At 37.1% G+C, this 27,071-nt stretch overlaps 3 protein-coding genes across 4 annotated transcripts; all 3 read left to right on the top strand.

Annotated features, from left to right (window-relative positions):
• Positions 1–3,622: 3,622 nt before the first annotated feature.
• On the top strand, positions 3,623–6,607 carry LOC128319144 (transmembrane protein 100-like). Its single transcript, XM_053237772.1, has 2 exons — positions 3,623–4,379; positions 5,138–6,607. The coding sequence occupies exon 2, from the start codon at positions 5,455–5,457 to the stop codon at positions 5,881–5,883; it is 429 nt and encodes a 142-aa protein (XP_053093747.1). The 5' UTR covers positions 3,623–4,379; positions 5,138–5,454; the 3' UTR covers positions 5,884–6,607.
• A 132-nt stretch (positions 6,608–6,739) lies between these two features.
• On the top strand, positions 6,740–14,209 carry LOC113542354 (carcinoembryonic antigen-related cell adhesion molecule 1). Of its 2 annotated transcripts, XM_034304402.2 has the most exons (11): positions 6,740–7,331; positions 8,044–8,364; positions 8,654–8,926; positions 9,480–9,728; positions 12,051–12,159; positions 12,361–12,398; positions 12,618–12,731; positions 12,836–12,888; positions 13,033–13,068; positions 13,354–13,398; positions 13,600–14,209. In XM_034304402.2, exons 1-10 carry the CDS (start codon positions 7,286–7,288, stop codon positions 13,396–13,398), a joined length of 1,284 nt encoding a protein of 427 aa, XP_034160293.2. In that variant the 5' UTR covers positions 6,740–7,285; the 3' UTR covers positions 13,600–14,209. The 2 variants fall into 2 exon arrangements, with proteins under 2 accessions (XP_034160293.2, XP_053093745.1); XM_053237770.1 differs by lacking the exons at positions 12,051–12,159; positions 12,361–12,398; positions 12,618–12,731; ... (2 more) ...; positions 13,354–13,398; positions 13,600–14,209 and adding an exon at positions 10,514–12,044.
• Positions 14,210–17,943: 3,734 nt separating this feature from the next.
• fdps (farnesyl diphosphate synthase (farnesyl pyrophosphate synthetase, dimethylallyltranstransferase, geranyltranstransferase)) lies at positions 17,944–25,521 on the top strand. The gene is made up of 10 exons (XM_026939589.3): positions 17,944–18,089; positions 18,392–18,526; positions 19,520–19,660; positions 19,902–19,982; positions 21,623–21,745; positions 21,885–21,973; positions 22,154–22,226; positions 23,872–23,949; positions 24,068–24,202; positions 24,482–25,521. Exons 1-10 carry the CDS (start codon positions 18,087–18,089, stop codon positions 24,680–24,682), a joined length of 1,059 nt encoding a protein of 352 aa, XP_026795390.2. The 5' UTR covers positions 17,944–18,086; the 3' UTR covers positions 24,683–25,521.
• Positions 25,522–27,071: the final 1,550 nt, after the last annotated feature.

Genomic DNA, 27,071 nt, shown 5'->3' with positions numbered 1-27,071 from the left:
CCTCTCCCGCTAGTGATTGCTTAGAATTAGAGCCAACATGCAGGCCAAGGGGTGATTAATGTCAACCTCACATATCATCTCTAGGAGATTTCTAATATACTGTCAGTATATAGTCATGATACTTTAGAGCTTCCCTTGTTCTTCAGCAGAGAGCAAACAGGGCCAGTGGGGATGTTTGGATCACTGTTCAATAACTCTTGGCTCTGACCCATTTTAATGCTCTCTGGATGCTCTAAATAGAAGCTGGTAAGATTTTTTTATTATTCTTTTTTTTTGCTTCATGTGAAGTGACCACTCACGTCTTCTCTGGAGGTTTCTTGAGGCCGGACTTTTTTTTTACACTAATAACATTTAGAAATCATTCTCATATCCTCTACCCACTTAGATTTTCCCTCACATGATATTAAATGGTATTGGCTAGAATGTTAATTGGCTAGAATGTATTTTGGTAAATTATAACCTTCCTTCAACTTGTACAACAACTTCACAACATTTCCTAACATTATTCTCATTTTTGCATTGCACTTAGCAGGGTAAATAGCATATCACTATTATAATAAAAGTAATTTTTTTTTTAATTATTTAAAAAAGTGAATCATATTCACTTTTAGAATGCATGTCACCATCATTAAGCTTTTTTCTTTTTTAAATTTTATATATATTTAATTTCTAACATTATAATGTACCTTCTATACCTTCTTCTATCTATCTTATAATTCTACCTATTTTCTCTTTCTCCTCTTCTCTCTTTGGCCCTAATTGTACAGGGATTTTGGCTCAACTATTTGTGGCCTTTGGGATCCCATTTTTATTGGATTACTTCCTAGAGCCAATTACGATTCCGTCACCACAACAATAAACTTCTTGAGGCCACACTTATGCTAATTTTATCCTGTTGACATGTAGAGGTTTGTCTAAGGTATTGGCATAAGCCCAAGGAATCTCCACCCATAGTGGATCATGATTTAGAAGATTGTGTAATATGGATATGTGATGGATATGTAATATGTAATATAAATAAACTTTGTCCTCCTTGGAAAATATGGTTATTTATAAAATATTACCTCACAGGAATCTTGCATTTTAATAATGTTTTGAAACTGGCTCACTGTGTCATAGGCGTTCTCAGTAACGATTGTAACCAGGATGCAAAAACAACAGAGGGGGGCATTTTAATTTGACTGTCTACATTGTAAATTTAATAACACTGTTATTCATGTTAAAAAAAAACACACACATATCAAACACACAGTGTACAAGTCCCAAACTATAGGATAAAACTATAGAAAATAATAGTTTTGAATGTTATGGATCAATTTAACAATGAACAGGCTTTAAGACTATATGTGAAGCCTGGCCTTCCGTAAAATGTAAAAAATAAAATTAAAATGTGGCACGGAAATGTTTCTATATTAAATGGAGAAATGTGTCTATAGTATTTATCACTCTATCCATAACATCTTGAATCCCTCTTGGTCCTGGATAGCTTGCATGCAGCTTTCACCAGTAGGCCTATATGGCTTTAACATATGCAGTGATTGTTTGAATCAAACTCTAGTGCATTTTCTTGGTGTAGGTTGTTTAGGCAGGTAAGAACACACTGATCACATTTGGTTGCAGACCAAAACAACTGGTCCAAGACCATCTGAGCAAGGTGTTCTTAGTCCAGTTTGAACTCTAATGTGGTTTGATTGCAATTTTTAAAAAACATTTTGATGCATTTCTGAATTAATCCACCTACAGAGTCCCTCAGTGTCACTGCAAAGTCTTGCCAATAATTTTATTTGTGTGACTTCTGAGCTTTTGACCCTTGCCTTACTTCTGGACTTTGCCCTTTGATCCTGTGTATACTGTGAATTATTTTCTATGACTCAGTCTATCCAGACTGATTTCTGGACTCTGGACTGTTCTATTAACAAACCTCCTGCACATGGATTGTCACACATCTCCTGCGTCCTGTTTGTTACAACTGGGTACATCCATGATTGTCCATCTGCTTTGACATTCTTGGAATATAGACAATATTGGATTGTGAAGTTGAATCTGGTAATGAGTGCCCAGCAGGCTTGTCTTTTATCTGTTTAGAGGTATTTGAGGTATGGGAAAATATGGTATGGGGTAGATCTTAGCTGGGGTGCCCTGGTACATCTTAGCTGAGGAACCCTATCTTGAGATAAGATGGCTCCCACCCCCTCCTCAGAGGTGTCAGTCTCTACTATCAATGGCAAACATGGATCAGAATGTTTTAGAATTGGGGCCACGGTGAAAGACTGCTGGTATTGTAGGTATGATGTGCTTGGGTGTTCTGAAGACGTTTCTTTGACCCTCCCTTAAGGTGTGACCTGAGAGAGGTTGCAATGATGGTGAAGATTCTAATGAATTATCGTTTAAATTTGCAAGACCTAAAAATCTTTGTAGATCTTTTATAGTTTGGGGAGTGGGCCACTCTGCTAGTGTAAGGACCTTGGCTTTGTTCATGATCACACCCTCTTAGGATGTAGCCAAGGAAGATGACTTGGGACATACATTTTTCCATTTTAACAAAGAAATTGTTCTTGATGAGTCGGGTCCAGGGTACCTTTTAAATTAAATTAAAATAAACTATCACTGAGTACATCACCAATGAATGCATATGGAATTACCAAATATTCATAGTGTCCAGAGATCATAATGAACACTGGCTTCCATTTGTCATCCTCTCTAAATGGAACAGTTCATGCCACAAGATTGAGCTTGGTAAAGATGGTGGCTGTTTTGAGTTGTGGGTACCAGAGGTATCTAAATTTTACTGTGATATAGTTTAGGCCATAATAATCTATGCAGGCATTATGATCCACTTGTCTTCTGTAGAACTCTGCAGATGTGGAGCAGGTGGAGACTGTGATGTAGCTTTGCTCTAAAGCTTCAGAGAGGTTGTTTTCTGCAGCAGTTAGTAGGTACATGAGTGATTGGCATGGTGTGGTACCTGAAAGCAGGTCAATGGCACCGGCATAGGGTCTGTATAGAGGTAGAGTGCATGCTCTGGATTTGCCAAACACCTAGTTGAACTCATCATAGCATAATCATGGATCATAAATAGCTTGGGTTGTTTCTGGAATCTCTACAGAGATGGAGGTTATGCTGAATAAGGGATATTGGGGTATCTCACAGTTCTCATGACAGTGAGGAGACCGAACTGCAATTTTCATATAATTCATGAGATTCTTGGGTTGTTTGTATTTTTGAGCAGAAGCAACTTATGGCTCACATAAGTTGCAGCCCACTACCACACTGTTTCTTCTGAAGCATTTTAAAAAAAATAGCTGCTAAATTGGTCCAAGGAAGCTTATCTTTCTCCACTGTCTCAGACATTGCTACTGCTGACTAAGCATTTGGTGCCTAAAGTGTAGACTCTCAGAAGGAAGCTGAAGCTGAAATTGAATTGTTTAAAATTTGCACATACTGTTGTTTGACTAGCTTACAGTCTTCCAGGGTTAAATGTATTTTTTTACTCTGTAACAGTGATAAAAAAATAAATGTAATGAATTTGAATATTTTATTTAAAAAAGTTTAAAAGTTTAAAAGTACTATGATTTAATAATACTCAGAAAGTACTGTTACAGTGACCCGTGTACTCAAGTGACTACATCACAAGTCATGATACAAAATGTTCTTCTGTGGGTTGCTACCAGAGAGGACTTTAAACCCCCAAACTACTTTAATGGGTTTTACATGAAGTACTTTTAGGTAATATTTCAGCATTCATTGTTCTTTGGTCCTGCTCGGACTGTTGCATTAAGACAGGATAAAGACACAAGGGAAAGACCAACAGAGTGGACAGAAAGGGGAAATTTCTTTTGAAGGAAAAAATGAACTTTCTGCCTAGAAAACAATGCCTTCGCTCAAAGTCCAACCAAGTCTTTAGCGAGAACATGTGAAGGAGAAAGGAAGGGAGTGGATCTTAGATAAATAGGAGGTAATGGGTCATAATGATGCTTAATGACAGACATGGAATTCCTTCAGAACACAAAGAGCAATGAAAACAAACAAATGATAATGCAAATAATAACAATGGCTAAATAAAAGCCGGTCTCTGACCTTTCACATTCATAGTACGTGTTCTTCGCTTTGAGACTCAACTCCTCCAGAGAGATCGTACGATATTTAAAATTCAAGTCTGCCTATTTTCACCCCCTAAATTAAAGTAATCAGTTTGTGAAAAAGATGGCACTTGCTCTCAGTTGATACATAGAATCAGTGCTTTAGTGTTTCTCGGCCCACTGGATGATTTTATTTATTGCATATCAGTTACATATCTACTGAATTTTTTTGGAGAAAAAAATCATTCTTTCATCTGTGGATATATTTTCTTGGCTGAACATTCATAAGTGATTTAAAAGGTAAGCAGCAATGTTTTCTCTTAGTTATCCTTTTATTCCTGATATTGATTTTTTATGTTCTATGTTTAAATAATTACTACTGCAAAAAAAAGTAATTGCAAAAATAATTACATGCTAAGTATTTGTGGTTTAATTTTTTTTTCACTTATTCACTTATTCTTTTAATTCCTTTCTTAAAATGGGAAAACTGAACTGAATTGTTAAAAACAAAAACAAACAAACAAAAAAGTACTGATACTTGTCCTGAATACATTACTGCATGTTTTTAAATTTATGGCATCCAGTAAGCCAGGCTGTTTTGGCACAAGTTGGAGCTAGACCAGACTGAATGTAATGTGGTTCGGTTAAATTTAAAATTTATAAAGGACTGAGTTTATACAATTATCAGAAACAGGTCCTTATTGAAGATATATTTACAAACTGACCACAGATTTAAAAAAAAAATGCATGTATGCCAATTTTGTGAGCAATGGCCAAAATAAAAAATATTAAGACTAATGTCTGAGAGTATTATCCACTGTATGGTCGATAAAAGCTCCCAGTTTTTATAGATTTGCATTAGTATGAATTATGCAGGCAATTGAGAAAGAAACCTTGTGCATTCATAAAATGTCAAGCTTGGGAACTGATTAAAAATGCCAGTGAACACAAGAAATAATGCTACAATATTTGTTGGCAGAAAAATCTTAAGCCAGTATGACTGAGAGTCTTTGACACAAATAAACACTAATCACTATTTCTCCTTGTCTAAATGACAGGACCTAAACCAGAGTGGAAAAACCGCCTGACGCATGTCTGGTAAACCAAAAGAACTTCTAGAAGGAGCTGAAAGAAGAGAGGCAGCAGTTTTTACAGTAGCCCTGGTCATTTTACTCTGTTGGACTAGTATCAGAGAGTACTGGAAATTTCCCTGATGTCTAATTCTCTGATGTTCAGCTAATAACAACCTGATGCAAGTGTGCTTGAACAAGTGTTAATAACACTGCTGTTACTGGTCAAAGAACAGAAAAGCTGGTCAGCTGGGACATACTCATCTAAGACAAGTTTGTGACACTCATTGTGAGTCACATTCACCATGGAACCAGTCCTTGATCTCTCCTCCCTCCCACACCCGACCCCCACAGTGACATATGACCCTAAGTCTGAAACGGTGACTTTCCCGAGTGGGGTGGTCTCTGTTGCAGGCGTCACTGTGATAACTGGGGGCACTGAGCTGTCCTGCGGCTCCTGTATGTTGGCCTTTGGGTTTTGGGGCACTTTGGTTGGCCTGAGTGCACTGTGTGTGGGACTGAGGGAGTACTCACTGCTAAACGAGGGCAATATTTCAAACCTGATGGCTCTGGGTTTGGTGGTCCTAATTATAAGTCTAGGTATTATGGTTGGAGTGTGTGGGTTTCATTTAATCAGGAAGAAGGCAGGAATAATGAGAAGAGAGAGGGAAGAAGGAAAAGTTGTGCTGGTCTGTGAGGAAGGGCAGAGTGTCGTAAAAACAATGACTGTCTGAAAGGAGAGAAAACAAAAGATGCATGTGTGTTTCAGCAGACTGATCTCATGTTTCAGTTGCACAATAGATTTATATAGTGCTAACATCTGTGTATTGATATTTTGACATGGCAATAATCCTAATTCAAGACTGCTGAAAACTTCAGATTCAGAGGTTTGATATATTTATTATCAGAATGCCCTATATTCATGCTATGACTATTAGATACTGATACAACTGATATTCTGATATTCTTAGAGGCTACTTCATCAATCATTTTACCTACTTAATACTACTTCTTTGTAAATGAAAAAAATAAGGTATTAAGGATATTTAAGTTTTTACCATAATGATTCTCTCTCTCTCTCTCTCTCTCTCTCTCTCTCCCTCTGCTCACTAACAGAGAAACTAACACAGGAAATAATTATCTGAATTTCCTGCAAGCAGAGTGGACACATATAAGGATTTCCTGTGTAAACAGTTCTGTCTGAATTCTGACATTAGCTGAGATTATAAACAATAATTTCTGTAGAAATACAAATGAATGTTGGGTTTTTTTTAAAGAGAAATATGAAAATAGGTCCTCCAAAACAATTTATTTTTTCTTTTAATAGTTAGAACCCTGCTGTATATCCTGTAATCACTATGATATTATTTTAGTAGAAAACCCTGACTATTATGTGAATGCATAAACTGTTGCTTAAGCTTTGTCAGGCTTAAGAATTTAATAAAATATTTGTCTCCATCTGCTCAGCATTCTTTATGATACTTCACATTTCAACAGCTTATCCAAGTGCTTTTTCCACTTTAACAGAGTAATAAAATATTTCCGTTGTTATTCAAGTGAATGATTTTTGTTTTAAATGAAGGTACCTTAGGTATTTCATGTTAGTCCTGGATAGTCCTGGATTTCTCAGGTTTAATCCTAAACTCAGGCTGTGTAATGTTTCTGTGCATGTTCTCCCCATGTCCACATGATTTTCATTCAGGTTCTCCGGTTTCCTCCCACCTCCCAAAGATGGACTTAATCCCCCCTACTGTACGTTTAACTGTGTGTGTGGCATCCCATCCAGGGCGTATTATCAGGGTAGGCTCTGGTTACACTGCTATCCTGTTGAGCATAATGTGGTTACTATGAATGAATGATTGAATATTATTGTTTTATTTTACTGGACTATTTTGCAAAAATACATCGGCATAAGCTCGGTCCGTCTATCCAGGAGAGAAAATAAAGCTGTGTCCTAATCAGGAAAGGGTACCTACACAATCAAATATGTTGGAAACAGATATGAGAGCAGCCCTAATCCAAAGGGCACTTCAGCATAAGGAAGTAGACAGTGTCATTACGCAGTCCCAGTGCTGTATAGATCTCAGTGCATTATAGTGCAAATGTGAAACCAGACTACAAAACAAGCCAGAAATCATGGAGAAAGCAATGGTGGTTACTCTGATCATAACTCTGCTAACAGGTAAGGACATACTCAGTAATTCTCTGCAAATTATTGTAAACAACAAACAAACAAGCAAAAAAAAACAAACAAAAAAAAACACTGCTTGTTTAAGAAGAAAAAATGTCAGGGTGATATTTGCTTCTTTGCAAATAATTTCATGATCATAATAAATAATAACTTGTGTAAAAATTATTACACGTGAAAATCAGAAGAAACTCGTGTGTGTTGGATATTTTTGGATACTCTCTTGTTTCACCTTTCATACTGCTGATGACAGACACTAAAATGGTGTTAAAATGTTGCTTCTTTTTGCTCTATAATAACAAACGTTTAAAGAATGCTTTTCTCGCTTAAGAAGCCAGTCTCTTCAGGTTTTGTGTGACATGAGTGTGACATTTACTCTGATGATAAAATCATGTGTTCCAAGTATATGTGCTACATGTTACGACAGCCCCAGCTGACCTCAGTTGGATGAGGGAAGTACTGAATTATATGAATGATTAAAAAAATCATACAAAATACAGAAAAACAGAACAGTACAGAATTTTCCATGTCATATCTCTTTGGCCAATTGATGATCTACTTGAAACATGCTCTTTACAAACCTGCTGTTTCCCTTTGCTGCCAATACACCAATTGTCCAGGCTTTGCTGTTGCTCATTGTCTGTGACTAACTCCTAACATTTGCTTATAAACAGAATCATTTAAAAAAATGTTTTGATTTCCTCAGGGTTCAGTCAAGAGCAGAATATATTACCACCAGGACCAATCAATAAGGAAGTAGGAGCAAATGTGCTTTTTACCATAATCTCTTCCCCTGAACCAGTACATGCTATCAGATGGCACTTCAATGGCAGTGAAGTGATCAGGTATATCCCTCCAGGACCTGAGATAGTGAACTCCGACTACCGTGGTAGAGTCTTTCTGAACTATAGTTCAGGAGACCTAGAGCTAAAAGGCCTGAGCATGAATGACTCTGGACAGTACACCATAATCTTAACATTTCAAAGTGGTCTAGGGGTTCAAGACCATACTTTACTGCAAGTTTTTGGTAAGTAAGTTTTTTCTCAACTCATTGCTTGAAGAAAAGTGCATATAGCCTAAATCAGAGTAATGACTCAACTGTATGATAATACCAGCTCTGAAACAAGGAGATAAACAAGCAAAAAAATGCATAATATTAAAATTACAAGAAACAAGAAATGAATGCTTTAATAAGTATTATTTATTTCAGAATAATTTATGAATTAATTAAAGATGAATTATAACTTACAAATGACGATAAACCATTCTGATATCGGTCATCTCCCTTCTGTCGTGTGTTTTTCACTCTTTCTCAGAGCCAGTGTTTGTTATAAGTATCACCAGCCCTGAGGGCAATCTCATTGAGTATAGCAGTGCCAACTTCACCTGTGAGGGAAATGGCACCATCAGTACTACAGTGTGGATGAAGGAATATGAGATTCTAGCTCCTAGCAGCAGCATCCAATTCTTGGATGACAACAGAACAATGGTGATCAGTCCGGTGAAGAGATCAGACAGTGGTAATTACCAATGTGCAATGAGTAACCCTGTCAGCTCTAGCAGTGCCCATTACAGCATTACTGTTAACTGTAAGTATCAAAACACATTAGCATTAAAACAGAAGCACAGTCTTTTCTATTAGTTTCACTGTAGTTACTGAATAATTTAGAGAGTCAGATTTTTTGTATCTTTCAGGTTACAAATTTGACAAATATGAAAATATGAAGAAAATGCCCATGTCAGATTAAAGATTGTAGTTAGTGCCTGATGTAGTACTAATATGGATAACTACATACTCTTTAAAAAATAGCAAGATGGTTATGGAGGACTGAATATAGAGTGGCTGAAAAAAAAAATCAGTAGGAATTTTCAAGTTCTGCAATTTAGGAATATTTTAATCAGCCACAAAATCATATCTTTTTTGTAAACAGAATAAATTTTCAAAGTACAAATCTTGTAGCTTGTAGAGTAGCCTAATTGTTTTAATCTGTTTAATCTGTTTCTTATACCACATGTTTGTGGCATTTCTCTCTCTCTCTCTCTCTCTCTCTCTCTCTCTCTCTGTCTCTCTGTGTTTGGTGTGTGAGCTTAAACAGTAGATGTGCTGAACTGTATATGCTCTGTATTGCATGTTTGTGGCAGATGGGCCAGATGTGAGGATATTTGGTGCACAGACTTTAGAGGAAGGCTCAGATATCCTCCTCCTCTGCTCCCCTGATTCTGTGCCCCCTGCCACTATTACATGGACTGTGAAAGGCATGTCTACAAGAAGTGCAGCCCTGTATGTCACAGAAAACAGTAACCCAAGCGATAGTGGGGATTATAACTGTACGTGCTGGAACAATGTCACTGGGATCACAGCCTCTGCAGTTCAAGTTCTGACAGTGAGAGGTAAATGTGCTTTTATTATATTATTATATTAACCCCATATAGTAACACAAATAGTAAAACAGCTAGGAAATGGTACTTGACATAATCAATACAACGTACTACATATATATATATATATATATATATATATATATATATATATATATATATATATATATACAGTACTGTGCAAAAGTCTTAGGCACACTATTTTTTATACAAACTTTGTTATAGATTTTTATTTTATGACTTCTACATTATTGATTCAGTACAATGTTTGATTTCCAAACATTGGTTTTGCAGCACAAAATTAAACAAAATTAAATGTTATACAAAAAATTTTTGTATCTCAGTAAAGAAAGCAGCATATTACATAAGAGACCACCTTTTTAGACAAAAAACACAATGAAGGCTGCTGGGTTTTGCTGCAAAAATAAGAAGCAAGTGTGACAGTCAAAGTCTCCAGAAGAACTGTGGCTGCTTCTTCAAGATGCTCAGTAAAACTTACAGCTAATTTCCTTACAAAACTGCACAAATTGTACCTGAGACTAATTTTTTTAAAAGCAAAAGGTTGTCATACCAAATATTGATTTTGTTTCATTTATTACTGTTTACTGCTCTTTATAGTATTTTTTTAAATGTAGAAACATTTAATTTCATTATTTTTGAAGGCATCTTTGCTCTACAGCATTTCTTTGTATGTGCCTAAGACTTTTGCACAGTACTGTATATATATACACCGATCAGCCATAACATTAAAACCACCCGCCTAATATTGTGTAGTGCTCCCTTATGCACCAAAACAGCTCTGACTCGTAGAGACATGGACTCCACAAGACCTCTGAAGGTGTGCTGTGGTATCTGGCAGCAGATCTTCCTCCATGGATTGGACTTGTTTGTCCAGCACATCCCACAGATGATCGATTGGATTGAGATTTGGGGAATTTGGAGGCCAAGTCAACACCTTGAACTCCTTGTCATGTTCCTCGAACCATTCCTGAACAATTTATGCAGTATGGCAGGGCGCATTATCCTGCTGAAAGAGGCCACTGCCATTAGAGAATACTGTTGCCATGAAGGGGTGTACTTGGTCTGCAGCAATGTTTAGGTAGGTGGTATATATCAAAGTAACATCCACACGAATGCCAGGACCCATTGCAGAACATTGCCCAGAGCATCACACTGCCTCGCCCGTCTTGCCCTCTTCCCATAGTGCACCTGGTGCCATTTTTTGTAAGTGACGCACACACACCTGGCAGTCCACATGATGTAGAAGAAAATGTGATTCATCAGACACATTCTTCCATTGTTCCATGGGCCAGTTCTGATGCTCATCTGTCCATTGTAGGCACTTTCGGCAGTGAACAGGAGTCAGCATGGGCACTCTGACCGGTCTGCGACTATGCAGCCCCATACGCAGCAAGCTGCAATGAACTATGTGTTCTGACACCTTTCTATCATAGCCAGCATTAACTTTTGTGCTACAGTAGCTCTTCTGTGGGATTAGACCAGACGAGCTAGCCTCCCCACATGCATCAATGAGCCTTAGGTGCCCATGACTCTGTTGCCGGTTCACCGGTTGTCCTTCTTTGGACCACTTTTGGTAGGTACTAACCACTGCATATTGGGACACCCCACAAGACCTGCCATTTTGGAGATGCTCTGAACCAGTCATCTAGCCATCATAATTTGGCCCTTTTCAGATCCTTAGGCTTTCCCATTTTTCCTGCTTCCAACACATCAACTTCTGTTCACCTAATTTATCCCATCCCTTGACTGGTGCCATTGTAATGAGATAATAAATGTTATTCACTTCACCTGTCAGTTGTTTTAATGTTATGGCTGATCGGTATATACTGATCGTATATTTTGATGCATATGTAATAACTCAGTGTTGAGAGAAACTGTGCTTATATCAGTACACTGTGAATTGTGCAATTATAAAGGCTGTGAATACATCCTCATCAATCCATAATCCTAATCTTAGTCCTAAACTTGGTCATAAAATAACTCTTGGTCTAAGATGAAAGCAATATCTTTGTCCGTTCACAAAAACATTAACTCATTATTAAATTAACAGAATTTTTAAAAATGTATTTAAAACAAGTTATTTCAAAAACTTTAAAAATAGTATATTTAATTAAAAATTAAAATGTTTTAAAATTAATTACTACTTAACCGAATAATGTTAAGTGTAATAAGTAACAGGCTTATAAACTGTCATAGTTAAAGTTCAAACAGAATTGAAGTACAGTCTATTATTTGGCTTGTATGCTGTCTTCTTGCCATTCATTTATCACGTTTTTGTCTATAATCTTTTTCACATGTGTATGTGTGTGTAAGCTGTGTCCTCTAGGCTCGGTCCTGGCGTAGAAACAGGTATTACACTGGGTGTTATTGCTGTCGTGCTGATTCTGGTTGTGGTCATCTATTTCCTCATAAAGCGCTCTAAGTAAGTCACACTGTGGATCACTAATTCGCAGGCATGAACACAGGTCATGCATTAATAAAATTTAAATGCCTAAATTCCAAGGAATCAAATGTTAAATGTCAGGAAAAAAGAATATTGAGACACTTGAGTAGTATGGATTATAATTACATAATGCATTCATGTTAATCTCAAATATATGTTCCACTCATAATTATATTTTAGAAAACCTGCTAAAGCTGTGAGAGAAACACCTGTATCAAGTAAGAACACTTGTACAGAATATACATTAATACCATTATCATTACTTTACCTTTTTTTAAATTAATATTTGCAATCTGTTGTTTTTTCTGTTGTATAATATAAAAAATAATCAACAAGCTTGTAGTTTTCCACCCGTGTCATGTTGCTTTTTTGTAATGAAAATTATAGTGACAAGAAAATAAAAACTTTTGTTGGCACTAATAGAAAATGTTTTTCAGTGACAGCAGATCAACAAACCGATGTAACATCCGGTTATAACAATATGGTGGCAGAAACTCTAAAAAGATCAAAAGAACTCAAAGCTGGGTTCACATATCATACGCAAAATGGAAGTAAGTGAGACTTTAATAAAGTGGGGGATAGGGGGTTATTTCCTTTTCCCCCACACTAGTAGTAAAGTGTTCATTTTCACTTACTTTTATGTCTGTTTATTCAGGGTCAAGCCCGCCTCTCTATGAAAACCAAAGCCAAACAACTCCAGCCCGACGGGTGAGTTCAGAATGTATTATTAACACTTAGCATTTTCTTTCAGACTAAAGATAACCTCATTTTAAAATACTGTGATTTTGATTTAATAAAGATTATTATCTACATATTTTGTAACGTATCAAATATCCATTTCTCTTATTTCAGAATCGACCACCATTGCCACAAAACAGGGAGACAAACGTAACAAATCCCTTTTAATAATCTCATTTAATGTCTGAATTCTAATATTATATTTCTGTCAGCATTAAAATTATTTTACTGCTACCTGGGTGTTATTACCAGGTTTGAGTCTGGACAAGGTCCTCATATTATGGTTGGCAAACATTATCCAAGTGTTTCACACCACCCCTGACTGTTAGGAGGGGTGAGATAGAATGCTAGTTAAGTATGTAACTGTGGTTCTGTGAACAACAAAAAAGTTCTTTTTCATCCACTGCATGTCCTAATTGTGATTCACTCTTGCAGGATTCAGAGTTGTACTGCAGTGCAATAGTAACTTCTAACAATTAGGTAGGCTCCTGTCTTTCATTTTCATATAAGTACTCACTGGTCATCTTTCAGCATGTGGATTGTCTGTTTTTTTTTTTTTTATATTTGGCTTATTTATCAATAATCAATAATATCCTAAGATTATAAAATGATTTTCTGGTTGTTTGTGTAATCTGTTTAGAAACAGTATAAAAGTGAACAACCTTCTTTCCTCTTTTTTAGTTGCTGGCCCTCCAAGACATCAGAGTTTTATCTTTCACTGAAGATGGCAAAATAATTAACAACCATTACAGTTGTCTTTTATCTCATGTTCCTTGTTCTGCAATTTATAGCTAACAAAAATTTTTAAATTTAATTGAATAAACGATGTAGCAACATAAATAATAAGTCATATTTGTGCTATATTTTTATAATACTACACTTCTGATATTGGCAACAGTAAAGCCTATATAAAGCTTTAAGCAAGATTTTTGTTTTTACTTTAACAAACAATTACTTCTTTTGCTTCTTATATTTAGTCTTTCCTTAGTGGATTAGAAATGCAGCCCAGGATTCTTCCCCCTGTTCTATTTCATTAAGAGAGGTTTGGTGATAGACAGAGCTGAGCCTGTAGCTTCAGTGATGTGTATCTGGTTCAGTGACCTTTGGTCGTTAAGTGAATAATAGGTGATATTGTAACCGTAAGTGGTATATCAAGACTATCTCGATAACAGCACTGATAACAGGTAATATGGATTGAGTTTACAGGAAAAAGGCAATGCTTTCCGGGCACATTGCTGTGTAATAAAACTCTTACAGTAAAAAAAAAAAAAATAAAGTCTTAATTTATGAAGCTTGGTTGGGCTGGAATGATTTTGCTTTTTGCTTTTTTTTTTTTTTTTTTTTTTGCTTTGTGGAATGTTAATGCTCTTTGACCTTTTATGACTATATTTATGGCTTTGGTAATTTGATATGTTGAAGGTATGTACCAGTCTCCCTATGAAACTAAGATAATAAAACAAAATACAAATACGTATAATTATGTAATTAATATATATATATATATAAATATATATATATATATATATATATATATATATATATATATATATATATATATATATATATATATATATATATATATTTAAACTGATTAGATGAATTAGGTGCATTTGAGCAGGAAATCACTAAGCCATTCTGTTCTTGACTTTGGACAGGACTAGAGAAAGAATACAGTTTGTAAAATTATTTACAGGTAAGATGTAAAAGTTATGATTAAATAAATATTCAGACAGAAGTCATATAATTAGTTGACTAGGGTCCAACAGTGTGAATTAAAGTGTCACGTGATCTGAATATAAATACACATGTTCCTGGAAGACTCCATAGTTTTTTAGAGAACATACCTCAACAAATAGCATCATGAAGACCAAGGAGCTATCAAAACAAATCTGAGACAAAGTTCTGGAAATGTATCAGTTATGGTTTGGTTATAAAAAAAAAAAAAATCCCATATTTTGAACATCCTACAGAGCACCATTAAATCTATCATGAAATATTTCAAAGAATATGGCAAAACCATGGTTGAATCAGAGGAGGACATCCACCAAAAGTGAGTGACCAGGTAAAGAGGTCATCAGTGAGAGAATCAACCCAGGGTAACTCTGAACTGGAGAGATGGGAGAAGCTATTTATAGGACAACCATAGCCCAGACACTGCACAAAGCTGGGCTTTATGGAAGAGTGGTAAGATGAAAGCCATTATTGAACAAAGGCCACATGAAATCTTGTGTTGGAGTCTCAGCAAATGTGGAAAAAAGGTTCTTTGTTCTCATGAAACCAAAACTGAACTTTTTGGTCTTTGCACACCATATTGCTACATATGGCAGAATTCCAAAATTGCTGTTGCCCTGAGAACACCATGAAGCATGGTGTTGGTAGCATCATGTTGGTGGAATGTTTTTCATCAGCAGGGACCAGAAGAACATCTCTTCTAGTGTGCAAGAGACCTGAGACTGTGATGGAGGTTCAATGTCCAACTAGATGACCCCAAGAATACACTTGATTGGTTCAAACCAAGAACCTAAATGTGTTAGAATGGCCCAGTCAAAACCCAGACCTCCATCTGATTGAGAATCTGTGACAAGACTTGAAAATTGCTGTTCACCATTGGTCTCCACCAACAGTCTCCATCCAGTCTGACAAAACTTTAGCAACTTCAACAAGAGGAATGGGCAAACCTATCAGAATCAGAATCAGAAAGAATTTATTGCCAGGTACAGTAAAGGACAATCTACAGTACTAGGAATTTATCTTGATGTCAAGTGCAAACACAGAATCAAAGATATAAAGTCAACTGGGATACAGAAATGAAGAATACAAAAATGCAACACAATAACAAGGGTAAAACAATACTGAAGTGCAAGAGACCATGGTGCAAGATGAACATGCTATATATAAATATGAAATATGTAAACACCTGGGGGGAATTGGGATCCAGATGTGCAAAGCTAATAAAGATATATCCCAGAAGACTTGCAGCTGTAATTGCAGCCAAAAGTGTAGTGTCCCAGGAGGGTGAACACTTATGCAACTCACGAATTTTGTTTAATTAACATTTGTCTAACAATAAAAAAATATTTTACACCTTCAAGTTATTGCATGAATATAACATATTGCAAAAATAAAACAGTTAAATCTCAATTAACTTTATTTGAATTCCAGATTGTAACACTATAAAATGTGGAAAAGTTGAAGGGGGTGAATATGTATGCATACATGTACACTCAGAGAATAAAGGTTCTTCAGTAGTTTTTGAATAGTTAAGGATCCTTAGGCACTACAGAGATTACTTGCAACCCTCTCTGATAGAGAAATAGTACATTTAAGAGTTCCCTCAAAGGGACAATCATAGAACCCTTGAAAGTTTTAGGTAAAACTTTTCTTTCGAAAAACTGTAGAGTTTATTATTTTCCAATTCTGCACCATTTCTGACCATATTAATGTATTCCCTTGAATGATGACAGACATTTTAGACCTAGACTAAATCTGTGCCAACAAAACCAGTCCAGTATATGCGTGAACCTTTGACTGATCATTTAGAAATGTTTTGAGATGTACATACACAGGCGTATGGAAAAACGATATTACAAGAAGCCACTGGTTATGATGTCGCCCCCTTGTGGATCATTGACTTCTAATAAAATCTTGGATATTTTGCTTCCCATTTTGTTTCCCATGTAGTGAAATGCAGGGGTAGATTTAGTTATGACCCATGACATGACATCTTAGAATTTTAATTACATTTTCTCTAATAAAATTCTAATATAACATTTCCTACTTTTCTGGAGGGCCAGCAGCATGGAAACAGTAGGGTGCAGTTGTTATTAAATTCAGTTCTCAACATTACTAATGTGGAAATGGGAATAAAACAAGATTTCAATATTTCTATTTCTGTGTACAGCTTAATTTCAGGAATTACAGTTAGGTATCCATACTTAAACTTTTCAATATTGCTTATTTGTCAGTTTTTGGCATCAAAATGATAACAAAATATCAGATTATTTTCTGTCAATGATACCTGACAGTGAAGCCATTACACAAGCAAAATCAACACATTAACCAGATGTATACACCTTGACTGTTGAAATATATTGAAATGATATTGCAGTTAAAGGAATTCTCTATAAAGCAGGGTGATACATTACTATTATGAATGAAGTGACTTGTGGCCAAGTATGATTTACATTAAATTATAAAATTATTAAATTATAGCTTTGGAGCTCCAATTGCAATTCACATAAACCAACAACCGTGCCATGGTCAAAATGACAGATCAAATGCTTCCCCATTCTGATGTTTAATGTGAACATTAACTGGTTCTTGGTCTGTAACTGCATGGCTGATTGAGTATTTGTCTGAATGTGCAGGTGTACATGTGTTCCTAAGTGAACGATGAGTCTAGAGCTATCATGCTGTATCTGTCTATTTAAAATATTTAAAATCAAATAATCAGCTCACAGCCAATGAATCTCAGTCAGCTGGACTCTCAGTTGGAGCCTTTAACAAGAGGTATTGTCTCATGGTCCCTTATAAGTACCAAGGTCTAAGAATAATAAAATAATGATCTGAACAATATGTTCTGTACTAAGAGAAGCTGTAAACATCATCTTGAATAAACCTCAGCCAGTCTTTCATTTAGCAGTGCTCAATTACAGGTTTGCCTGTGAAAATGAATAATACACTTCTATAAAACAAATGCGAAAAAGATTACATTACAGGGGAAAAAATCACTTGGATGGAATCAATGAGCTAAAGAACCGAATCATTTGAACTAAATCACTAAAATGAATCATTTTGTAACATCAGATGGACCGTGTTGGATCCGCTGACATTCGCCCCTCCCATCCAAAGTTCCCATTGGTCCCTCGCGCTGAAGCCCATCCTCGTCCGATTGTTCTAACCAATAAGATCCTCCGACGTCATATGAAGCTTTCCGAGCACTCTCCCCGACAGAGCGGTCGCAAAGCCTTTCGGGATTTGAAGTGTATAGATGATCGTATCAAACCTGTGTCTAAGCAGTTAAAAACTACAATACCCCAAAGCCCCTCAGACATGTGGGACGTCGGGGCTTTTCTTACGGCACTCATCAGGTAAAATAAAACTGCCCTCACAACTGCCAGAGTAATGTTTTGGTACTGCCATTAGCTCAAGGCAAGGACAAGCACAACATGGTAAGACCTCAATTTTAATTTAATGTATCAGAAATTCTACTTTTCCCTAATTCATGTCTCTTCAAGTCAGGTCTTGTCTGAACCTGCTGTAGGAACTGAGATTAAACTTGTAGCTTTGTAGAGAAGATCTAGCCTTTGCTGTCAGCCTGTAAAGTAACATAAGATTTAATGTTAATACCCTGGAATACAAGCAGCCTACATTTTTAGCCAAGTGATAATTTTCAGTAAAAACAAGATAAAGGTAGAATTCACGTTCATGATGGAAGTGTGGAAGAAACCCTCACCCCATGCTCTGTTTTCAGGGAGACTGCAGTAAAGCTGTCCACTTGTCAGACCCACAGCTTTTTGACGGATACTTTGAGAAGCTACTGTGTGAGTTGACAGAGCAGGATTTCACAGACCCAGTACTTGCTGATGCTCTCAAGAGGCTCCGAGAGGTAAGATCTACCTCTGACTTCTTCATTCAGTGAGGGAGGTCTTGAACGATTCTCTCATTGGCTGACATTTTGAACTGTCAATCCACTGTTTTCTTCCACAGTCATGCACCAAGAAAGGTTGTAGAGCCCTTCACTAAGATTCAGGATAAGTAGAATCAGGGTATTGTTACATGAATTCAAACTCTATTTGAATTCCAGATTGTAACACGTGGAAAAATGTGGAAAAGTTGAAGGGGGTGAATATGTATGCGTACATGTACACTCAGAGAATAAAGGATGTTCAATGGTTTTTGAATAGTTAAGGATCCTTAGGCACTACAGAGATTACTTACAACCCTCTCTGATAGAGAAATAGTACATCTAAAAGTTCTCCCAAAGGGACAATCATAGAACCCTTGAAAGTATGAGGTAAAACCTTTCTTTCTTCATGTCGTTACATGAATGAGATTAGTCACCATAAACTATACAGCCCAATGAGAGTTCATTAATTCATTTGGTCATCAGTTCAGACTTCACTATGATTTATTAGCTGTACAAAAACGGACAGTTACGGAAAATACCTCCACAGTTTGAGTATTACATACAGTATAAAGGCACTCATTTATAGACCTTAAAAATATGAACACTGAGAAAACTTTAGGCAAAAGTATGAATGACGCACTGTCAGATGAGACTCAAGACAATAAGGTTTTAAATCTGTTGTCTTTAGACAATCAGCATTTTTATTTTTAATGAGGAAAGGGCAAAAACCATATAAAAAAAAGTTCCCTCTGATGAGTCAAAAATGAGGAGTCCAACAGGAAGAAACATCAAGAGGAGTTGAGGTCCAAGGACCAGCCTTTTTAACAAAACAAATCAGAATAGGGCATTAAGCTAAAGTTTGTATAGTGTAATGTGGAATCCTTCTGTAGTTATAAGCAATTGTCATATGCCTGCCGTTGAACCAGGCAATATTCTGGCACTTTGGTGTTAATAGAGCTGTCTGGTCTTTAGGTACTGCAGTACAATGCCACAGGAGGCAAGAGGAACCGTGGCTTGTCTGTGATTGGCTCACTGCGTGAGTTGGTCCCGCCCTCCAAGCTATCACCTGATGAAGTGGAGCGTGCCCTGTTGGTTGGATGGTGCATTGAACTGGTAACTGGCGAATTTGGATATTTTCCTTGTCCTGTACTTGTCCTTTCCTTTCCTTTTTTGTCTTCCTAGCATAAGAATATTTTTGCAGTAGACAGTCGGGCATTCCTGTAAGAGTATCTGCCAAATCCCATAAATGTAAATGTAAACAACATTTTCATTTGGTGTTAATGAACTGTGCTGTACAAGTCCATTTCTAACATCAGTTTTCTTTATTTTTCGTTTATTTTTTTTCCCTCTTCAGCTGCAAGCTTTCTTCTTGGTAGCAGATGATATAATGGATGCATCTTTAACACGGAGAGGTCAGCCATGCTGGTATAAGAAGGTAAGCCTTAATGACCCATATAACTTTACTTTCTGAAATAATAATCATATTTTTGTATAAATACTATACATGATAGCTGGCAGCTGTGCATGACATGTAAGTTTATTTAGCACTTTTATATTTAACACATCATAGAACAGAACAGTTATGGCATATTGTTTTATGTAGTCATGACTTATGTAGTCATATATTTTAACTGAAGAAAATGAAAAATTAATTGAAACTTGCTAACAGGGCTCAACCCAGGTAGAACTCATAGGAAACTCATGTGGACACTGCAAGAACATGCAAAACTCTGTACAGACAGTAACCCAAAATTAGGATCGAACCAAGAACCCTGGAGCTGTGAGGTGGCAACACTACCCATTGCATTACTGTGCCATCTAGTTAATGATATATTTGTAAATGAAAAAGTAAAAAAAAATTACTTCCAAATTACTTTATGCTGCTAAAGTTATATATCTAATGAATATACACTCACTGAGCACTTTATTAGGAACACCTGTACACCTACTCATACATGCAGTTATCTAATCAGGCAATCATGTGACAGCAGTGCAGTGCATAAAATCATGCAGGTGCAAGCCAGCAGCTTCGGGTAATGTTCACATCAACCATCATGATTGTCAGTGCCAGACGGGCTGGTTTGAGTATTTCTGCTGATCTCCTGGAATTTTCACACATAACAGTCTCTAGAGTTTACTCAGAGTGGTGCAGTAAAGAGAAACACATCCAGTGAGTGGCAGTTATGCGAACTGAAACACCTTGTTGATGTGAGAGGTCAACGGAGAGTGGCCAGACTGGTTTGAGCTGAAACAAAGGCTACAGTAACTCAGATAACCACTCTGTACAATTGTGGTGAGCAGAAAAGCATCTCAGAATGCACAGCATGTTGAACCTTGAGGCAGATGGGCTACAGATGGGTCCAGCATGAATCCATGGACCCAGTCTGCCTTGTGTCAACAGTCCAGGCTGGTGGAGGTGGTGTAATGGTGTGGGGAATGTTTTCCTGGCACACTTTGGGCCCATTAATACCAATCAGTCATCGCTTGAATGCTACAGCCTATTTGAGTATTGTTGCTGACCGTGTGCATCCCTTCATGACCACAATTTACCCATCTTCTAATGGCTACTTCCAGCATGATAATGCACCGTGTGACAAAGCAAAAGTCGTTTCAAAATGGTGCCATGAACATGACAATGTTCATTCTCAGTCACTGGATCTGAATCCAATAGAATACCTTTGGGATGTGAAGGGGTGGGGGTGGGTTGGAGTGGGGGGTTGTTTTTTTTTTTTTTTTTGGATGAGTTAACTTAGCATGTGAAGATGAAGGCCCTTATAATTTTGGCCTGAGGGAAACTTGATTAGAGCTGAGCACTGAACACTAACCACATGGCTAAGATGGAGAAATATTGACCACAACTGCTTTAAAACAGCTTAAACTGTACTGATGCCATCAAACACATTTTCCTTTTTAAAAAAAAAAATATTTTGTATTTATCTTTGACGCTGTGTAACAGGAGGAATATGGAACTTTAGGAGATTACCTGTTTAGGGATTCTGGGATTGTGTTACTAAGTGCTCTTAATGCAGAGTACAGTATTAGATTACTGATTTATGTCAATTGTTCATCTGTCAGGAAGGCATTGGCCTGGATGCTATTAATGACGCTTTTCTCCTGGAGGGGTCCATCTACCGCCTGCTGCGTAGGCATTGCAGAAGGCAGCCCTACTATGTCCATTTGTTGGAGCTTTTTACTGAGGTGGAAATCCTTCATAAGTCAAAGTTCACAGACAATCTTTATATATTTGATTTGTGAAATCACATCCAAATGCTCAGTGATTAACACACTGAAGATGTGCTTAGTCATTTTTTTAATTGGAGCGTGTTATTTGCTGCAGACATCGTTCCAGACAGAGCTGGGGCAAGCCCTCGATCTGATGACTGCTCCCCCAAACAAGATCGACTTAAACCGTTTTACCATGGACAGGTGAGACAGTGAGACTGTATGCTATATTGTTTATGCTTGGTAGAAGGGTAATGTAACTGAGAAGTGAGAAATAATGTGGCATATTGCGCTACAGATTAATAATTAGCATGGAATGTGTCAGAATGCATCATGTGCAATGTGTTCTGTCTTCTGACTTTAATGGATGTGTTTTTGTCCCAGGTATAAAGCCATAGTGAAGTACAAGACTGCATTCTACTCTTTTTATCTTCCAGTGGCCGCAGCCATGTACATGGTGAGTCTGATATTCATTTAGCACTTTATTTTAAAAAAAACAAAACATTAATAATAGTATTAATACTTTTTTGTGCCGTCTGTGTGCTTTTCTTACTATATTACCTTAACAACTGAGTTTTTTCGACTGGTCGTACTCTTAGTCCGTGACCTGGTGAACTAGTATCAGGATGTATTTATTGATAGAAACTTCAATAACTTCTATAAGTCTCACTGGATAAAAGGCATCTGCCAAATGCCATAAATGTAAATGTAAAATGTAGCAGTGTAATAGTTCCACAAATTCACAAGATTCCTTACTTAGTCCATACAGTAGGTATTGGAATAAGTTTTCTAAACATATAACGTTATAATATGTACTTAAAATATTTACATATTTAACGCATTTGAGGAATAGAGGTAACAAAGGAACATTAGGAGTTTGACTAGATTCGGTGCCTGGTCTGCATGGGACAAATACACTCACCGAGCACTTTACTAGGAACACTATACTAATGCTGGGTAGAGTCTCCCTTTGCTCTCAAAACAGCCTCGATTCTTTGTGGCATGGATTCCACAAGATGTTGGAAAAATTCCTTTGAGATTCTGGTCCATGTTGACATGATTGCATCAAGCAATGCCAAGAAAACATTCCCCACACCATTACACCACCTCTGCCAGCCAGGACTGTTGACACAAGGCAGGTTGGGTCCATGTATTCATGCTGTTGGCGCCAAATTCTGACCCTACCATCTCTGTAACTCAGCAGAAATCGATATTCATCAGAGCAGGCTACTTTTTTCCAGTCTTCAACTGTCCAGTTTTGGTGAGCTTGTGCCCACTGCAGCCTCAGCTTTCTGTTCTTGGTTGACAGAAGAGGAAGCCAACGTCGTCTTCTGCTGTTGTAGCCCATCTGCCTCAAGGTTCGACAGGTTGTGCATTCTGAGATGCTTTTCTGCTCACCACAATTGTACAGAGGTTATCTATTGGTTATCTGAGTTACTGTAGCCTTTCTGTCAGCTCAAGCCAGTCTGGCCACTCTCCCTTGACCTCTCTTATCAACAAGGTGTTTACATTCGTACAACCGCCACTCACTGGATGTTTTTTCTTTATTGCATCATTCTGAATAAACTCTAGAGACTGTTGTGCGTGAAAATCCCAGGAGATCAGCAGTTATAGAACCCACATACCACTGTCGGAATCACTGAGATCGCAGTTTTTTGCCCATTCCGATGGTTGCCGTGAAAAATATCCAGAGCTGCTGGCCTGTATCTGCATGATTTTCTGCATTGCACTGCTACCGCACAGTTGGCTGATTAGATAATTGCATGAATGAGTAGGTGTACAGGTGTTCCTAATAAAGTGCCCAGTGAGTGTATGTAAAGCATTTGTGGGAAGAACTGTATAATCAAATGAATAATCTTTCACAAACAATTTCATTCTGTTACCCAGACTTGGCCATCTGTCAGTGGTTTATTTGGAACAAGCTGAAGGTGCTTTTTTCATGCTGGAATCTTCAGGGCACATTTTAAATCATTTTTAATGGAATATTTGAAATATTTTGAATTATCATTTCATCCTGGACCAGTTCCTTGGCATGCAGTGTAATGAAGCTTACAAGTTCCATTAGAGGACTGGATGGGTTTGATGTTGAATTTATTCCACAGGCAGGAATTGACAGTGAAGTGGAACACAACAATGCTAAACACATCTTGCTTGAAATGGGGGAGTTCTTTCAGATTCAGGTACCAACATACATTAGCCTCATATCTACAAATCTTACTGAATCTATTTGCAATTTATAGCATAATGTGTCCATAATATAGCATGGTGTGCATATCCTGCCTTGATTGTTCTTGTTAGGATGATTACTTGGATTGCTATGGTGACCCTGCAGTAACAGGCAAGATTGGCACTGACATCCAGGACAACAAGTGCAGCTGGCTTGTGGTGACAGCACTGAGGGTGATGACCCCTGAGCAGAGGGTGGAGCTAGAGGTGAGAAAGTGACTAAAAGTCACTTAAAATGGATCCATCAATTCATCAATTTCTTACATTCCTCACTGACAAACAGGAAATATAGAAATATTATGTGATGACAAGGCAGTAAGTCAGAGGACTGTATCACTTCTGGCATCCCTTGGACTCAAAGCTGAACATGTGAATGCAGGAGCTGAAACTGCTACACTGTACCACAGAGATTCAGATATAATCAGAAACATGATGAATACTTGTTCCATTCAACAGTGCCTCACTGTCTTTCTCTGTCCCTCTCAGGCATGCTACGGCCGGAGTGATGCTGAGAGTGTGGAGCGAGTGAAGGCACTGTACGACACTCTGGAAATGCCTCTCCGATACCACCAGTACGAGGAAGAGAGCTACCTGCGACTCCAAAACCTCATCCAGCGGCATGCTCAAAACCTTCCCCATGCTGTTTTTCTTAACTTTGCCAAGAAAATCTATAAAAGGAACAAATGAGGCATGTTTTTTTTTTTTTGCAAGAGCATGGAAAAGTATGTAAAGTATGTTTAGTGCAATACAGCAAAAAAAGGAACGTAGTGCATTTGATCAGTGGTGTAAATATGTTCTCAAGAATATAGACATGTATATCTTAAAAACTTTAGAAATGTGTTTTTTTTTGTTTTTTTTCCCAAACATATATTGGACTTTGAGACAGCCCAAAATGAAATGAGATGTTTTGAGAGATGTATTTCAATCTAGAAAGAAGCTGGACTAATATTCAAACTGTCAGTTGTTATCAGCTCTGATAGCTGGAATGTTACACTTGTAAATTGTCCAAACCAAATAATTTAATTGTATTTTTTATAGAATTATAGTTGTTCATTCAGTAAGAGAAACAGCAGTCCTGTGCAAATGGAATTGATGAAATGTAGCTTTTCATACTTTTCATAATATATTTCAGTTTAAGGCAGAGGGAAACAAAATGTTGGTCATCAGGCAGTGATTGGTACCGATCTGATCCGTCACTCTGTTCTCCTCAGTGGGTTCTTTATTTGGCAGTGTGCATTGTTTAAAGACTAAACAACTATCATCCACTTTCTGAAACTCGAAGTAGAAATCTAAACTGTTCATCTGTTTACCAACCTGTTTTTCTGCCAAAGAAAATGTCAGTGGTAGGATAAATAGATCTTTCTGGTGGGAACTGCTTAAAATAAGCAAATCAGAAATGAATTACTGTGAAAACTACTTTTTAAAGTAGTGGTATTTTTAATATACACCTGAAATGGTGCTGTGTTTCAAATCCCAGCCACTTACTGTCAACCTGGATGATATCAATAAAAAAGAGGGTTACATGATATTCGTAGTTGATGTGGTTTTTTAACAACATTAACTCAGAAGAGACTATTTTGTGTCTGCTGATATAATCAGAGTATAAGGTGTGTTGGTCATGCTGTTGCTGGAAGTGCATCAAGTTTACAACCTGCTTTTACTTTTTATTTTGATAATTAGCAGTTTCCATTTTTGTTCAGATTACAAAATACGCCCATAATTTATATACTTGCCCTTTTTTAATGAACTGTGATTACTACTAGTAACCTATGATCAATTATAGGTGCAATATGGCCATAGAATTGTATTGCGAACACAGTGACTGTGAATATTAAAGGAGAAATGAGAGATCTTGAACAACTGAAAACTATACAAGCAGAACGACAAACAGTTAAAATAACGTACATTAACAACAAATTTAGCAATAATTAATAGCTACAAATAAGATTTGGATATTGTGAATTTGTGTTCATAGTAAAGTCGTGTATTTCTGGACACTTTGGGTTTTTTCCCCTGAGTAATATTTCAGTATCCTGTGTAGTATTCTATCAATTAGATTATCTTCAATCAATTTCCTAACTTTGTTTTTCAAGAAAAATAAGTATAGGTTACTTTCGTAAATGTTAGTAATATTACCTAAATTCACCCTATGTATGCATGTTAGCCTGTAGCTAATCTCAGTAAGTCATCGACCCCGGATGTAATGATGGGATCTGATTGGTCCAGCCAACTTCCGTGTTGCTCCAGTAGATGTTATTTATTAAAATCATTTATAAATAAAAACGACTACAAGCTTTGCAGCTATACGTTTTCTGAAAATATCAAAGCTCTGGGTCTACATATCATATTTTTTAAAGCACACAGTCTAATCCAGGAACCAGAAACCCTTCAAACAGTTTGACTAGCAGTAAATAAGGTTCATATTCCCGTTGGGATTTTCCTCCCTCTCCAGCGACACCGGCTTTCTGATACTGCAATGAGTACGTTAAGAGCAGGGTTGCCAGGTCTGCGTGGCAAAAACCCTCCAATGGGCCTTTAAACGTGATCAGAATATACTCAGAGTATAAATTCTTCCAAAGCTACCTTTTAAATCCAGCATCATGTGACTACTGTTATCATACAGGTATTAAAACACTGTTCTCCAAATGGCTTATACAGCCCACAGGTTCCCACCCTGGTCCTGAAGTACACCCTGTCCTGCACAGTTTAGCATTTTCCCTGCTCTAAAACACCTGATTCAACTAATCTGTTAACTAACAGCCCTTCCTGACAGGTGAGTGTGTTAGAGCAGGGAAAACACTACAATGCACAGGACATGGGGTACTCCAGGGCCAGGCTGGGGAACCTGTGCTCTAACTGTGTGCAGAAATAAAAAACGCTATATGGCTTCAATAAACATACGCATTATTATTGTACAAATAACAATTAATCTGTACTGATCAGATTTATGGAATTTTTTTCATACACAAATACACTCACTGTCCACTTTAATAGGAACACCTGTACACTTGCACATTTATGCAGTTATCCAATCAACCAATCATATGGGAGCAGCACAATGTATAAAATCACACAC

The sequence above is a fragment of the Pangasianodon hypophthalmus genome, chromosome 1 (genome assembly GCF_027358585.1).
Source record: "Pangasianodon hypophthalmus isolate fPanHyp1 chromosome 1, fPanHyp1.pri, whole genome shotgun sequence".
Classification (NCBI taxonomy): Eukaryota; Metazoa; Chordata; class Actinopteri; order Siluriformes; family Pangasiidae; genus Pangasianodon; species Pangasianodon hypophthalmus.
This window is presented reverse-complemented; position numbering and strand designations above follow the sequence as displayed.